This window comes from Jatropha curcas, chromosome 9 (genome assembly GCF_041381405.1).
Source record: "Jatropha curcas cultivar XTBG-Jc1 chromosome 9, XTBG_Jcur_1.0, whole genome shotgun sequence".
NCBI classification, from domain to species: Eukaryota; Viridiplantae; Streptophyta; class Magnoliopsida; order Malpighiales; family Euphorbiaceae; genus Jatropha; species Jatropha curcas.
The window spans coordinates 22570761-22583563 of NC_143159.1; the positions used below are offsets into that span (position 1 = coordinate 22570761).

The 12803-nt window shown below is 30.6% G+C and overlaps 1 protein-coding gene, 1 long non-coding RNA gene and 1 other non-coding gene across 4 annotated transcripts; 1 reads left to right on the top strand and 2 right to left on the bottom strand.

Moving 5' to 3' along the window:
* Positions 1-1905: 1905 nt before the first annotated feature.
* LOC149493813 (SSUH2-like protein) lies at positions 1906-4351 on the bottom strand. 2 transcript variants are annotated; one of them, XM_089726170.1, is made up of 4 exons: positions 4134-4351; positions 2644-2703; positions 2235-2281; positions 1906-2104 (listed from the first exon to the last, which is right to left on the bottom strand). In XM_089726170.1, the coding sequence occupies exons 1-4, from the start codon at positions 4254-4256 to the stop codon at positions 2053-2055; spliced, it is 282 nt and encodes a 93-aa protein (XP_089582296.1). In that variant the 5' UTR covers positions 4257-4351; the 3' UTR covers positions 1906-2052. The 2 variants fall into 2 exon arrangements, with proteins under 2 accessions (XP_089582296.1, XP_089582295.1); XM_089726169.1 differs by having other exon boundaries at positions 1906-2121; positions 4134-4347.
* On the bottom strand, positions 3127-3199 carry TRNAR-CCU (transfer RNA arginine (anticodon CCU)). Its single transcript has one exon. It is a non-coding gene; the product is annotated as a tRNA-Arg (tRNA).
* Positions 4352-7256: 2905 nt separating the features above from the next.
* On the top strand, positions 7257-10519 carry LOC149493814 (uncharacterized). The gene is made up of 2 exons (XR_016322447.1): positions 7257-7621; positions 10244-10519. It is a non-coding gene; the product is annotated as an uncharacterized LOC149493814 (long non-coding RNA).
* The last annotated feature ends 2284 nt before the right edge of the window (positions 10520-12803 follow it).

Here is a 12803-nt window from a genome sequence, read left to right on the forward strand (position 1 = left end):
TTAAGAGTACTATTCTCTCAAATGCTATTCTTAATTAATAAATAATCCATTTTCATGAAAAAAAAAAAGGATAATATAAGTATAGGGTAAAACTATCATACATGTATTAAAAATTATGTATTAATACATAAATTATGTTACCGTTAGATTTAAAATAGTTAAATATAAACCTTTAGATTCAAAATAGCTCTAATGACTTATAGAATATTTATTTTTATTATTAAATGTAAATGTTACTCTTTAATTGTGTAAATAAAAAATTACCCTTTTCAATACAATTATAAAACATGAAAGTTTTAGAGATAAAATAATTATCTAATATATCAAATTTTATTTACCCATTGTTCCCTTTATTTAAAGAAAACAAAAAAAGCTTTTGGATTAAGAAAGTTAGTTATGTGAAGTTTTCTCCCTAAAATGTCTTTCATTTCTTCATTAATTATGAAAACAATAGCCGACACAAAAGGTAGTCCCAAGAAGTGCATTTATTGTTTACTTGCAACATTTGGTCCCTCACTTCCAACCTTCTTTATTAACTTTATCACATTTTATTAGAATAAGGACATTTTACGTAATATGTGCTCAAAAACGAAAAAAATTTTGGTGCCGAATTAAAGGCAAATTTTTGAACTTATTCATTAAAGGTCATATATTTCCAAAATTTTCAGCAAAAATAAGGAAGGAAAACCTAAATTTCGGCTCTAACTTGTTTAAACTTGAATAGTTTTTCAATTCAAATTCAAAATTAAAAACAAAATTTGATTTCTCCAAATTTAAATGAAATTCAGAAAATAGTGTCCAAATGCAATACATTGCGGCCAAAATGAAATAGAATTTGGAGCCAATTTTTTGAGTTTATAATCGAACTCCTCGATTTCTAAACTTTGGCCACATATAAATGAAATCACAGTTAATGATCTAATTCTAGAAAAATCTATTCACATGTCCATAATATCTAAATCGGTCATACCATATCCAAAAATGGTCACTACTTTGCATCCTCCAGATTTGAATCTTATACTAATGAAGTAGAAATGACTACGGTTGTCTAAATATGAGTGACCTCAATATTTTGTTCAAAGCAACGTGAGACGAGAGAACAAAAGAAAAAATGGAGCTGATGATGCAAAATCTCTCTGGCACCATGCTTCTGTCTGAAGTTGAAGATGGTAAGTTGAACGAGTACAGTTATGAAAAAGTTGCGAACGCTTTTGGCATATCTGTGAAGACAGTTTATAAGATATGGCGAAATGCAAGAATGAATCTTGAAGGTAATTCTAATAGCTTTAAATGTCCTTTGAATAGAGGTAAAAAAAGAGTACATATCTCAACTGATAGGATAAAGGAAATACCCTTTAGAAGGCGCATGATTATTAGGGCCCTAGCCGCTGAATTGGGCGCTTCTGCTTCATTTGTGGACAAATTGTCTTCTCAATTTGTAATCTTGTTATCTTGTCTTATCAATTTATATTCGTATACTTCAATTTAATGATTTTCTTAGAGAATTAATATTAAATTAAGGGTAATATGATCAATTTACTCAATAATTTATTGTAACTTAGATAAATTTAATAATTTTTTTAAGAGACGTGAAATTCCAAATATGACAAATATTATGGAACAGAGGTAGTAAAAAATATAATATATAGTAACAAAACAACTTGTGCAAAGAGCAGTTATTCTAAATTTTAGAATTCTATCAATTCTAATAAATTTTGGTTTTACTCTAACTAATTTTATAAAACTAAAAAAGTAGAACTGCAAAAAGATTTCCATTTGTATCCAATATGAATATATGAATTTGTAAATCCATTTCCATTTATAAATATATGAATTTATAAATAATTTTCATAAAATTTTTATAGAATCTAGTTCTATTTTCCTACGTACACACCTTTTTAACTCTTTTCAGCATTAAATTTGTTGTAATTTTCTCTTATTGATTGAACAGAAAATAAAGAAGACACATTAAATAAATCCAACAAACACAAAGTTGAAGTAATTACAATACACTATATTATATATTTTGGTGGCTATCTTTCTCCTCTTTGTTCAGGTGTAAGTCCTCCTTGCCCACAATTTGGGCAACTTTTCAGCCCAAATCCTTGACAGTCAAAACATCTGAAATAAATTAATTCAAAATAAAAAGAATTTTCGGTTGAAATTTTACCCATTCTAATAATTAAAATGCTTTTTTTTTTTTTTGTTCTAAAAAAATAGGTGAATATGCTTACTTCCAACGCTCAAAGATATTCCCATTCTTTTTATTTTTTCCGGTTCCCTGAAGAGCAAACCTTATAAATGTCATTATAATAATAATAATAATAATAAATGATAATTTCACTTTATTTAAAATTTTTTGTTTTCAAATTTGGTAAGAATGAAAATATTATTATTATTATTATTATTATTTGAGTTGAATTTTATGAAATTCAATATTATTAATTTAAATTTGACTAATTTTAGAAATTGAAAGTTTTATTGGGACTTAAATGATAATCTGTTGAATTTTTAAATTTACTTATTTATATTTTATAAAATGTTTACTTAATAATTTTTTACTTTTTTAGTATATTATTTGGATGATGATGAAGAAATGCAATTTAAAGTTAATAAAATATTAATACACTATTAAATTAATACCTTGCAACCTGCACACTCTATTGCGCCTTTGCCTCCACATGTTTTGCATCGCTTGAGAATCTGAAAAACCATGTAAAATTAATAGTGAAAAATGGTAGATAATAATAATAATACATTCAAGTAGTGAAATTGAAACCCAAATATTAGAATTTGACTCTGCTAAAATCCAAATAATAGGCTAGATAGAATTAATACCAATTAGCTTTATGTCACTCAATCATCAAATTAGTTTTGTGGTTCAGTATTTCCCTTTTCCTTTCTTTTACATGTGATTAATTAAAACAAATATATATTGAAGTTTTTTAAAATTAAGTGTAGAATAATTTTTTTAATGTAATTTTAGTTGTTTTGGTAAAAAATAAAAAAAAAATGTGAATTAGTAAATTACAATTTTCTTCAAAAAAATCACAAAGTGTAAAAAATATATATATATAAGTGTGTGTAAAATAAGTTTTTCTTCATTTATTAAAAAAAAATTTTATACGCGCCAGACAGGGGTCGAACCTGTGACTTTCTGCTTAGGAAACAGACGCTCTATCCACTGAGCTACAGGCGCTTGATGACATTTGTTTTTTACATCTAAAAATACATTAACATAAACTTTATTTTATGAGATTGTTTATTTTAGAAAACCTTATTAAATATTTTCTTTTTCAGAGACCGAATACATAACTTCATCCCAGAATTTTATTACTTCAACCTTGTGGTATCCTCAACTTTTACTTTAATCAATCAAATACTTAACTTATAAAATTACACCTATTAAATACTTCAATTTTCAAATTTATTTTATTAAACATTTCAATTTATAAAATTAGATCAATTAAATGCTATTTAAAAATTGAAACTTATGAAAATTATTGTCTGAAAAGTGATGCTAAATACAAATCAAATTGATATTTTTGCAGATAAAAGCTAAAAATCTTAAAAATTATCCATATTAGTGTGGGAAAATGCGTAATATTACCAAAATTTATAAATTCAAATACACGATAGATCATCCGCAAAGTTTAAAGTGTTACAAGATTAAAAGATTAAAGTTGCAAAGTTTAAGTGTGAATTTATATATTCAGCTTTTTTCTAAGGAAAATACATTCACACTATATGTGTGGGAAGGAAGGATGCCATACTAATACTTGAATGCAAAAAGAATGAAAATCGTATAAACTATAGGTTCTATTTTAAATCGGATTATCAAGAATTGACCTAAGATTGATCTTTATCACGTCAAAAATTCGATCCATGAAATATCACTTATGAGAAAGAATATATAGAATCTCAAATGATACTAATATTACACTCAAAGATATGAATAAAAAAAGGTAATAAAATCATAATTGATATCGTTTCCTCTTAGAAAATCTTTCAAATTGTTGAAAATCAATTATAAGTTAATCGAAAATAAAATCAATATATGTTAATCACTTGAAAAAAGATTTAATTTGAAATTTTGAAATTTATGACCAATATATATAACTATAATAACATACCGAATTGAGGGAAAATCCACGAGAATTTGAAGCAAAGACTCTACTAAATCTTGGCTTTGTTGGGTGAGGAGTGAATTGAGCATAGACTAGATGTGTTGGAGATGCTAGACATAACTTTTCCATCTTCTTCAATCTTCCTCTCGCCTCGAGTCTATTTTTGTTGGTTGGAATTGCTTTATTTTCCTTTATCAAAAAGCTAGAGGCATAGGATAGTGGATAACTTACTAGAAGTTTTCATGGCACCCACAAATTTAAGCGATGGCCCACTTGCTTTCTTTCTAGGTCATCCATACAATACATATGTAGATATTAGTCGTAATCTCGCACATTATGTATGTTTAATGCATTTAAATTATTTAGGTACAAGTTAGGATTATACTGCCAATGTCTCATTTTGTTTGCTTGTTATTCATTTTTTGAATGTCCCAAAATATTTGCAAGGTTTTTAAATTTGGATATATAGACAATTATTTTTCCATGATAACCTTTATTATCTTTCATTAAATGAAAGATTTTTATTAATATTTTAATGAGTTAAGGATAAAACAGACAAAATAATTTTTATTGACTAAATTCTTAATATGTGTGTTTTGTCAAACCGTGCAAACAAAATAAGACGGAGGGAGTATTATTTTTTGCCGAATACATCATTTAACTCTAAACTTTGACAAAAAAAAACCTTGTGGCATTTAATTTGAACTACAAAATCGATTTTATGGCACCCTAAACTTAATCTTTTATAATAATTTCACAGCTTCTTACACTAAAAACAGTAAATTTTAAGGTTTTTTTTTTTTGGCTTCATATACAAAATATTGGTGTGATATGAGGTTAATACAATTTTTAGAATAATAATTTTATATTTTTAAATTTTTTAATAAATTTTTAATCGATCTAATTTATAAGTTGAGGTTGGATCAAATAAAGTATTTAACAGATACAGTTTTATAAGATGAAGTTTTTAATAGGTCAAAACAAAAGTGGAGGATGCCACGTGATTTTTTTATGAAAAGTACATGTGTGATTTATGGATTGAGCCTATTATTTTTATATTTTAAATTATTTTATTGATTGTTTATTATATTTCATGTATCAGTTAGAGCATAGTTCTGAAAATAGCACCGGACTGGCCGGTTCAACTAGGAACTGGACTGTGGTCTAGTCTAGATTACATAGAAAAATCGGATGTGTAACAAACTGGCCTAAATTGGTAAAAACCGGGTAAAAACTGGTGAATTGGACCGGGTAAAAATCGATTTGATTCAATTTATGGGTATTTACATAAATGCGAGCCTTTTTTAAAATTTGAGCCCCTTAAGAATTGGCCCACAAACATTTTATTTTTTGGGCCTCTTTATTTCTAAGCCCAACATCCTAATATGTTAATTCAAACAATTAAATTGCTTAACACATGTGAAAAATAATAATATATTTTATGGTAATTAATTAATTTTTTTAGTATTAAATTTATTCATATCTTATTCATTTTGTTTAAAAATTAACTAATTTTTTATTTTTTTTAAAAGTCAAATTTGAAACTGTTTTTATTTTGAGATCAAATTTTTTTTAAACAATATTTTCAATTTTATTTAATAAATATATTTAAATATATTATATATAAAAATCTGATCGAACCGTATTGAACCCAGTCAAACCCTCCGATTCAGTGAAGCCCTATCTTCACCAGTTCACTGACCGGTCCAGTTCTCAGAACACTGAGTTATAGTATTCAAAAGCGATATATTTAATTGAGGTCGATTAAAAACCTTGGTTCTCTCTCTCTCTCTCTCTCTTGATCTTTTAGATTTTATTTTCTGAAACCACCGCCGACTGTCTTCTTTGGTCGGCGGTGGTCTCTTTTTGTTCCTTCATGTCTTTTTTTTTTTTTAGTTTTCTTTCTAATAATTTCCAAACATATGATCGTTTGGAATAAAACTTGGATTTAGTCTCTCAAATTTGTAATAGTTGATAGATCTTGAGTTTTTTTGGTACCTCTTATTGGGTTATTAATTTCTCTCTTTTCATGGGATTGTTCCTCGTCATTGAGGAGTTTTTATGTGGATCTTTTATTTCTCTGACAGTTTGAAATACAAGATGAATTATTGGTTGTTTGTAGTTGAAGACTTCAGATTTACAAGTTCGGGTAAGTTTCTTTTACTAATGAAATTTGGCAGTACGATTTGTTCATCCATTAAAGTTTAGTATATTAAACCCTAATAAGAGGGTCAGTTGTAATAAGTTTTCAAGAAAATAATGTTCAGGATAATATTGTGAAAATTTTCTTTTGTTGTCCTGTTTGAAAATATATTGATTTTTACCTGGAATATTAATCTCTTCTGTCAAGATCAAGATCATTTCCAAATAGAAGATTTCAGTTTTTTATATTTGTATTTCTTATTCTTATATGATGTATTCAACTTATATCCATCATTAATAAATTGTCAATTTTTTTTTTTAAATGATATATATGAGGAGTGGAAGGTCTTAAATTTCAAGTTATCTCGACTACATGTGTGTAATGATCCAAAATCGTGGGCCGGACCAGCACAAAAGCCCAGGTAGGTTTAAGGTCCTCGAGGCCCGTAGTAAGCCTAGACCACAACATATATACATGTCAAACAAATTTCTAGGAACAATAAGCTCATATTATTTTATATATATATCAAGTAATCACACAGTCCTGACCTAATCTCAAACATCTCAAATAAAACATAGTTTGGACCTATTTGAAATACATCTCATTCATAATATGAGCAACTGGTTCATACATGCCTTAGATAAACAGTTAAAACATTCATAAATTCATAGATTAGTATGTTTGTTTTAATACACAATTAAAGGTACATAATCCTACAACTCGGAAGTTCGATAATATCTAGAAGTAGTGAAATTGTTATATATAACAATACATTAATTAATTAACTATAGAAATTTAGAAATTTACTTTTGTAGCCCTGCGGAGAAGATTACTGAAACAATCCGAAAATTTAATTTCATAGAATTTTCATTTAAAAATAAAATTTTTATTTCAACCAATAAGATTACACCAGTTAGTATTTTATTATTGCTAAACTAGACCCGTAAACCAATTTGATTTTTTCGAAAACCAAGCTAATTGAGCCAAATCATAGAATTAGACCAAACCGGTTCGAATCGAACCGGAATGGTCTAGAAGCCCAAGATTTTTCTTTCTTTTCTTTTTCTTTTTTTTTCTTTTTTTTTCTTTCTTTTTTTCTTTCCCCTTCTCCTTCCTTGCGCAAGTGCCAGCGCGCGACCTCGCTGCCTCTCCTCTCTGGTTTTCCGACCACCAGAACCAGCGCCTCCTCGCCGTCGACTCCTCGCCGCAGCAGCCCGCCTTCCTTCCCTTCTCTCCGTTTCCGTTTCTGGTGAGCGCAAGAGTCACAGCGAAGCTGGGGACCTTAGCGCGATCGAGACAGTCGCGTCTCCGTCCTTCCCTCCGAGCAACTCCGACTATACTCTCCGGCGAGGTAAGTTGATTGTCCTCCCATTTCACTCCTTTAGAAATCATTTTGCATAGATTAGGCGATTTAACGCAGGAATTGATCAAAATGGGACTTAGGGATTTAAGAAATAAAAATTGGGATTTTGTTAGATATTGACATAAATTGCAGTAGTTGGCTATAGAACTGAGTTCTATATGAAATTTGCTGCGTCTTGGCGTAAGAATTGCAAGATTTAGGAACCAAGGTACCTCCGGCCACCATAGACGGCGGCGACAGCGGTGGATTCGGTGACTAGAATTCCTCATAGGCAGTATATACCAATTTTTACATAGAATCTAGTTTTGCAATTAGTTTTGCACTTTGATATTGTATAGTGTTCGAATCATTAGACGACAGAAATCGAAAATTAGTCTTCTAAGCCGTAAATATCACAGAAAGTTAAATTAAGGAGGGGTTGGTAGAAATGCAGTAACTAAGTTATTGGGTATTCTAATCACATGAATAAATTGGTTGTTAGCTTATTTTGTTAGCATGACTTGAGATTAAATCGAAGTTATACTTGGCTTATTAAAAGAAAATCTAGGATTTAGTGTTGTAAATAATTGGTTATAGGTCCTGAAATATAAATAGGTGCAGTCAAACAAACCATTTATTTGATTGTGATTAAATTTGAAGGGTGAAAATCAATGATGGGTAGGCATATAAATAAGACTTATTGATTCAATTTAAGAAATTATTTTGTTTTTACTTATTAAGTAATTCATAGTAAATTATGGATTCAAGATATTGATTTTATAATTACTGTATAACGAAGAATGGTGGGTTGATAATGATAGGAGGATGGGGATTTTATTTAAAGTTCTTTGCCTGGTGGATGGGCTGCCGATCGTTCTACGGTAATTTAAACTAGATGTTGAGTATGATTAAGGAGAGATGTTGTCGGGTGTTCGGCGGAATATTTAAAAGCTAATAGGCCAAGTGTATTATTAGAAATCATTAGTTGACTAATAGAGTTATAATAGGATACGAGTTACTATTGATTAAATTTATGGGTGCAAATAAGTGTAGTACAAAAACTTAGTAAATGCTAATAATTATACTAAGATAAGATGAATAAATATTCTACTAATAAATCAAATAGATTATAAGTTAGAATTCAAACATTGATCGAGAAATCTTAAACACATAACTTCAACTGGGAAAATACGACAATTGCATTTAAGATAGTATACCATTTGTTTGAACTATAGGATAGTTTATAAGCTGGTCTTTAAAAGATTTCGATATTATTTCAGCAAGTAGCATTGTAACTAGAACATAAAATTGTAATATCTGTAATTGTGTTCTTATATGTATATAGATATATAAAAGATTTCATTTATTTGTCAATTAGCTAAAGAAGCTGATTATATTTATGTGAAGCAAAGAATGTTCAGTAATATTATTGGAACACGTTTGAAGATTATTATAAGTTGTGAATTAATAGTTGAATGTTGACATTATTATTTGGATGGAGGAAGGGAAATTTAACTGTTTGATCGCCCGACGGATGGGCTGTGTGCATTGAATGATTAATATATATATTATTGTGATATTTGAGTAGGTAAATAGCCCAATTTTTAGGGGAGGTGCTGCCGAAATTTCGATAGAACTTAGACTAGTCTTAGTTAACAATATAAAGTAATAGGTTTATTTAGAATAATTCTATAACTTAATACATAGTAAATAAAGTATTCTAATTATTTTACTATCATCTATTTACTTAATTATTCAATTACTTATTTATTTTCATTGTTATTGTTTATTTTCATTATTATTATTTATTCTATCATTGTTGTTTATTGTTAATATTATTTATTTATTTGCATTTGAGTATGAATGTCTAATTGTGTATTGCATTCCGATGTTTAACTTTGCAATATTTCTGCAATTAATTGCAATGCTTGATTAGTTGTGATGTGACAATGCCTTGCTTTGTTTGTGTAGAATTGGGATGAAGTGGGTCACCATGGGTTTGTGAGACTGTTTCTGTTATACGGATCCTGATTCTGATTCTGTTATATCCTGATTCTGTTATATGGATCCTGATTCTGTTTCTGTTAGCCGGGTAAATGGGAGATCGGCGCCCCCGTGTGCACCTACCGTTACCGTTATTGTTAACCACAGGCTGGCTTCTTTATTGGGCGCACCGGATAATCTAGATTTGATCGCAGCCCGCAGGGTGGCCTCCTGTTGTGAGCGCCTGATGATCTAGATTTGATGGAGACGACCGGGTTGCCCCCTGTTGGTATGGAAAAGAAAAGAGAGAATGGAAAAATAATGAGAGGGCTGGTCAAGTGAGGATTAGACCGGTCGGCCAGTATAGGGGATCGGCTCCCTGGTGCACATGTGAGAGGATGAGCCATGTGGGAGGACGGCTCATCGGGGGTTCGGTGACTCCACTGACTAATTTCCACGTGATGTGATTATATGAAGATGTTAATAATTGTGAGTGCTGGTGATATGCCATTTGTGTGACTGGCTGTGTGAGCATATACCTAGTCGGATGACTAGGTTGATATAATTATACAATTGTGTGAATGCGTGTGTTGTGCAATAATTATTATTCATTAATAAATTCACTTCTCTTTTGTTCAAATCTTTCAGGAAGTAGCATTTTCTAAATCCCAGCTATAACTCTGCTCTTCGCCGTTAAAAAAGAAATTCGCTAATTTTAGTATTGATCAATTAAATAGATAAATGTCCGAAGACTTATATGTATACATCCGTCAGTAAACTCCGCAGTTATAGAACTTGTATACTTTTAAGTTGTGTATTATTATAGATGGAATAATTCTGTGAGCCTGTATTATAACTATAGTGTATTGTAAGCAGGGGAATTTGTAAATGTTTAAAATTTTATTGAGATAGCAAATTTGTAGTGTTTCAGGCTTACTACGGGCCTCGGGGGCCTTAAGCTTACCTGGGCCCTAGTGCCGGTCCGGTCCATGGAAATGGGTCGTGACAATTACATAGCCTTAGCCGACTCGAAGGGAATTCCTACTTCCTGAAAAAAGTTAAATAAAAGAAATGAGTTTTATAATGAATAATAAATATTGCATAACACAAGCATTTACGGGAAATGCATCCTAAAGTATTAAAATGCACCCTAAAGTATTAAAATGCACACACAGCTTGTAACGTCCCATTTTTCTATTGAATCGAGTCGTTGCTTAGAGTCGAGTCGGGCTGATTCAAAACCCGGTTCGAGTCATTAGAGTCCAGAGTGGAGTAGAATGGGATATAACTGAAATAAGGAAAAGAAGTGGACTTACTTGAAGGAAACAAAAAGATCAAAGTATAAGGATTAGGACTTACTTGCACTAAAAGAGAAAGCTTAGGTATTAAGTTGTGACATAGTGACACTTGAGGGACCATTTGGTAATTTTCACATAAAAATCATTGATATTCTAGAGACTACCCGTGAATTCCATTTCAATTTCATTTCTTCACCCTTATCTTCATCTTCTTTCTCTACTTTCCTCTTCCACTTTCCTTTCTCCATCACTTTTAATGGTAGTGAGGATTTTAATGGGATTCAAGCATTAATTCAACTTCTATTCTATCCAAGTAAGTAAACCATCTTGATTTTCATAATTGAATCATTTGGTGATATTTTTAGAGTATTCATAAGAGTTCTTATGTATAGGAGAAGTGAGCTCAAAGGTAAAAGGAAGCTAAAGAAGAGCTTAAGCTTTTTGGAGTGAAGGTGTGCTATCTCTTTTAGTTTAATTCATTTCCTTGCATGATAATTTGTGTGATGTGTTGAAATGAGGAGATATGTGGTTTAATGTTGAGAAAGATGACTGAAAATGGTGGAAAAGCATGAGATGAAATGAATAAATGAAGTAGAGATGGAGTTCATGCTGAAACGGGTTTTGCTGGAAAAGTAACTAGTAACTTCACCTTGATTTTTTCCCTATTTAATGATGGAATTAGGAAGTGTCATAGAAGAGTTATTTGTTCCTCTATGTATTATCTTTACATGGGTTTTTGAATCACCCAAATCAGAGTTGTATATTGAGAGATATGACCAAAAGAGTACAGACTGCGCAGGCTGGAAAACGCGACGCGCGCTCGCGACTTGTGCCTGGAAACTCTCTGACTCTCATTTTCACTTCTCGCGCTCGCGACTTTGCAATGCGCGCTCGCGAATTGTGTCTGGCAACTCTTTTGGACTTCATTTTCAATGCAATTGTATTCCTTTGCTTACCATATGTGCCTCCAATCATTTTAAACCAAAAAGACAACATTAGAACATGCATCAAACAACATTCAAGCATGCAAATGATGTGAAATGAGGTAAACACTATGGTGTATGAAGTTATGAATGCAATTGAACATGCATCAAACAACATGCAAGCATGCAAATGATGTGAAATGAGGTAAACACTATGGTGTATGAAGTTATGAATGCTATGCAATTGTATTCCTTTTCTCAACTTGTATGTCTTCAACCATTTTAAAGCAAAAAGACAACATGAACACATGTAAAAACACAAAATGCAAGCATGCAAATTATGACACAGTTACTATGCATTTGTTTTATCTATTGACATACCATTAATATGCTCCATTGAGGTTAGGTAAAAACCATGTAGATAAGGCTATGTCGCGACATAGAATAGCAGATCTGCGCCCCATACAGTTTGGTACTCCGGCTACAGGCCGTTGAGTGGATATGATTATAAAGGCCATAGCAGCCAAGCATACAGTTTCATCCAGTTTCATACAGTTTTTCTTATCACTTCGGTTTCACTATAACCTTATGGAGCCATACAGATATCTTGACATAACATTGCATGAATCATACAGTATACTAAACAGCAAGAAAGATCATCAAGGTAAAATGAAAATATCATGATATGTGTGCTTACATTCCATATGTGAGTGCATGTTTATTTCTACATATATATGCGCTTATATGTTTCTTTATTCATTGTGATATTCACTGAGTTTAATCAAAGTTGCAGAATTCATACAGCATAAAGAACATCAGGTAAGATCATGAAAGTATAATGCTATATATGCTTACAAGTTTATTTATTGAATCTTTAAGGGCCATACAGTCACGAGATGTTATTAATCATAACTTATATGATGTGACTAAAAGTGCATAAGTCATACAGCATAATGAATAGCAAGTAAGACAATGAACATATACTGT

Bases quoted from the DNA above. Each gene is read 5' to 3' on its own strand.
- LOC149493813 (XM_089726169.1), bottom strand. From the start codon at position 4,256: ATGGAAAAGTTATGTCTAGCATCTCCAACACATCTAGTCTATGCTCAA. The intron at 2,704-4,133 runs GTATGTTATTAT...ATGGTTTTTCAG, and splicing joins GTGGATTTTCCCTCAATTCG to ATTCTCAAGCGATGCAAAAC. The intron at 2,122-2,234 runs GTAAGCATATTC...AATTTATTTCAG, and splicing joins AATATCTTTGAGCGTTGGAA to ATGTTTTGACTGTCAAGGAT.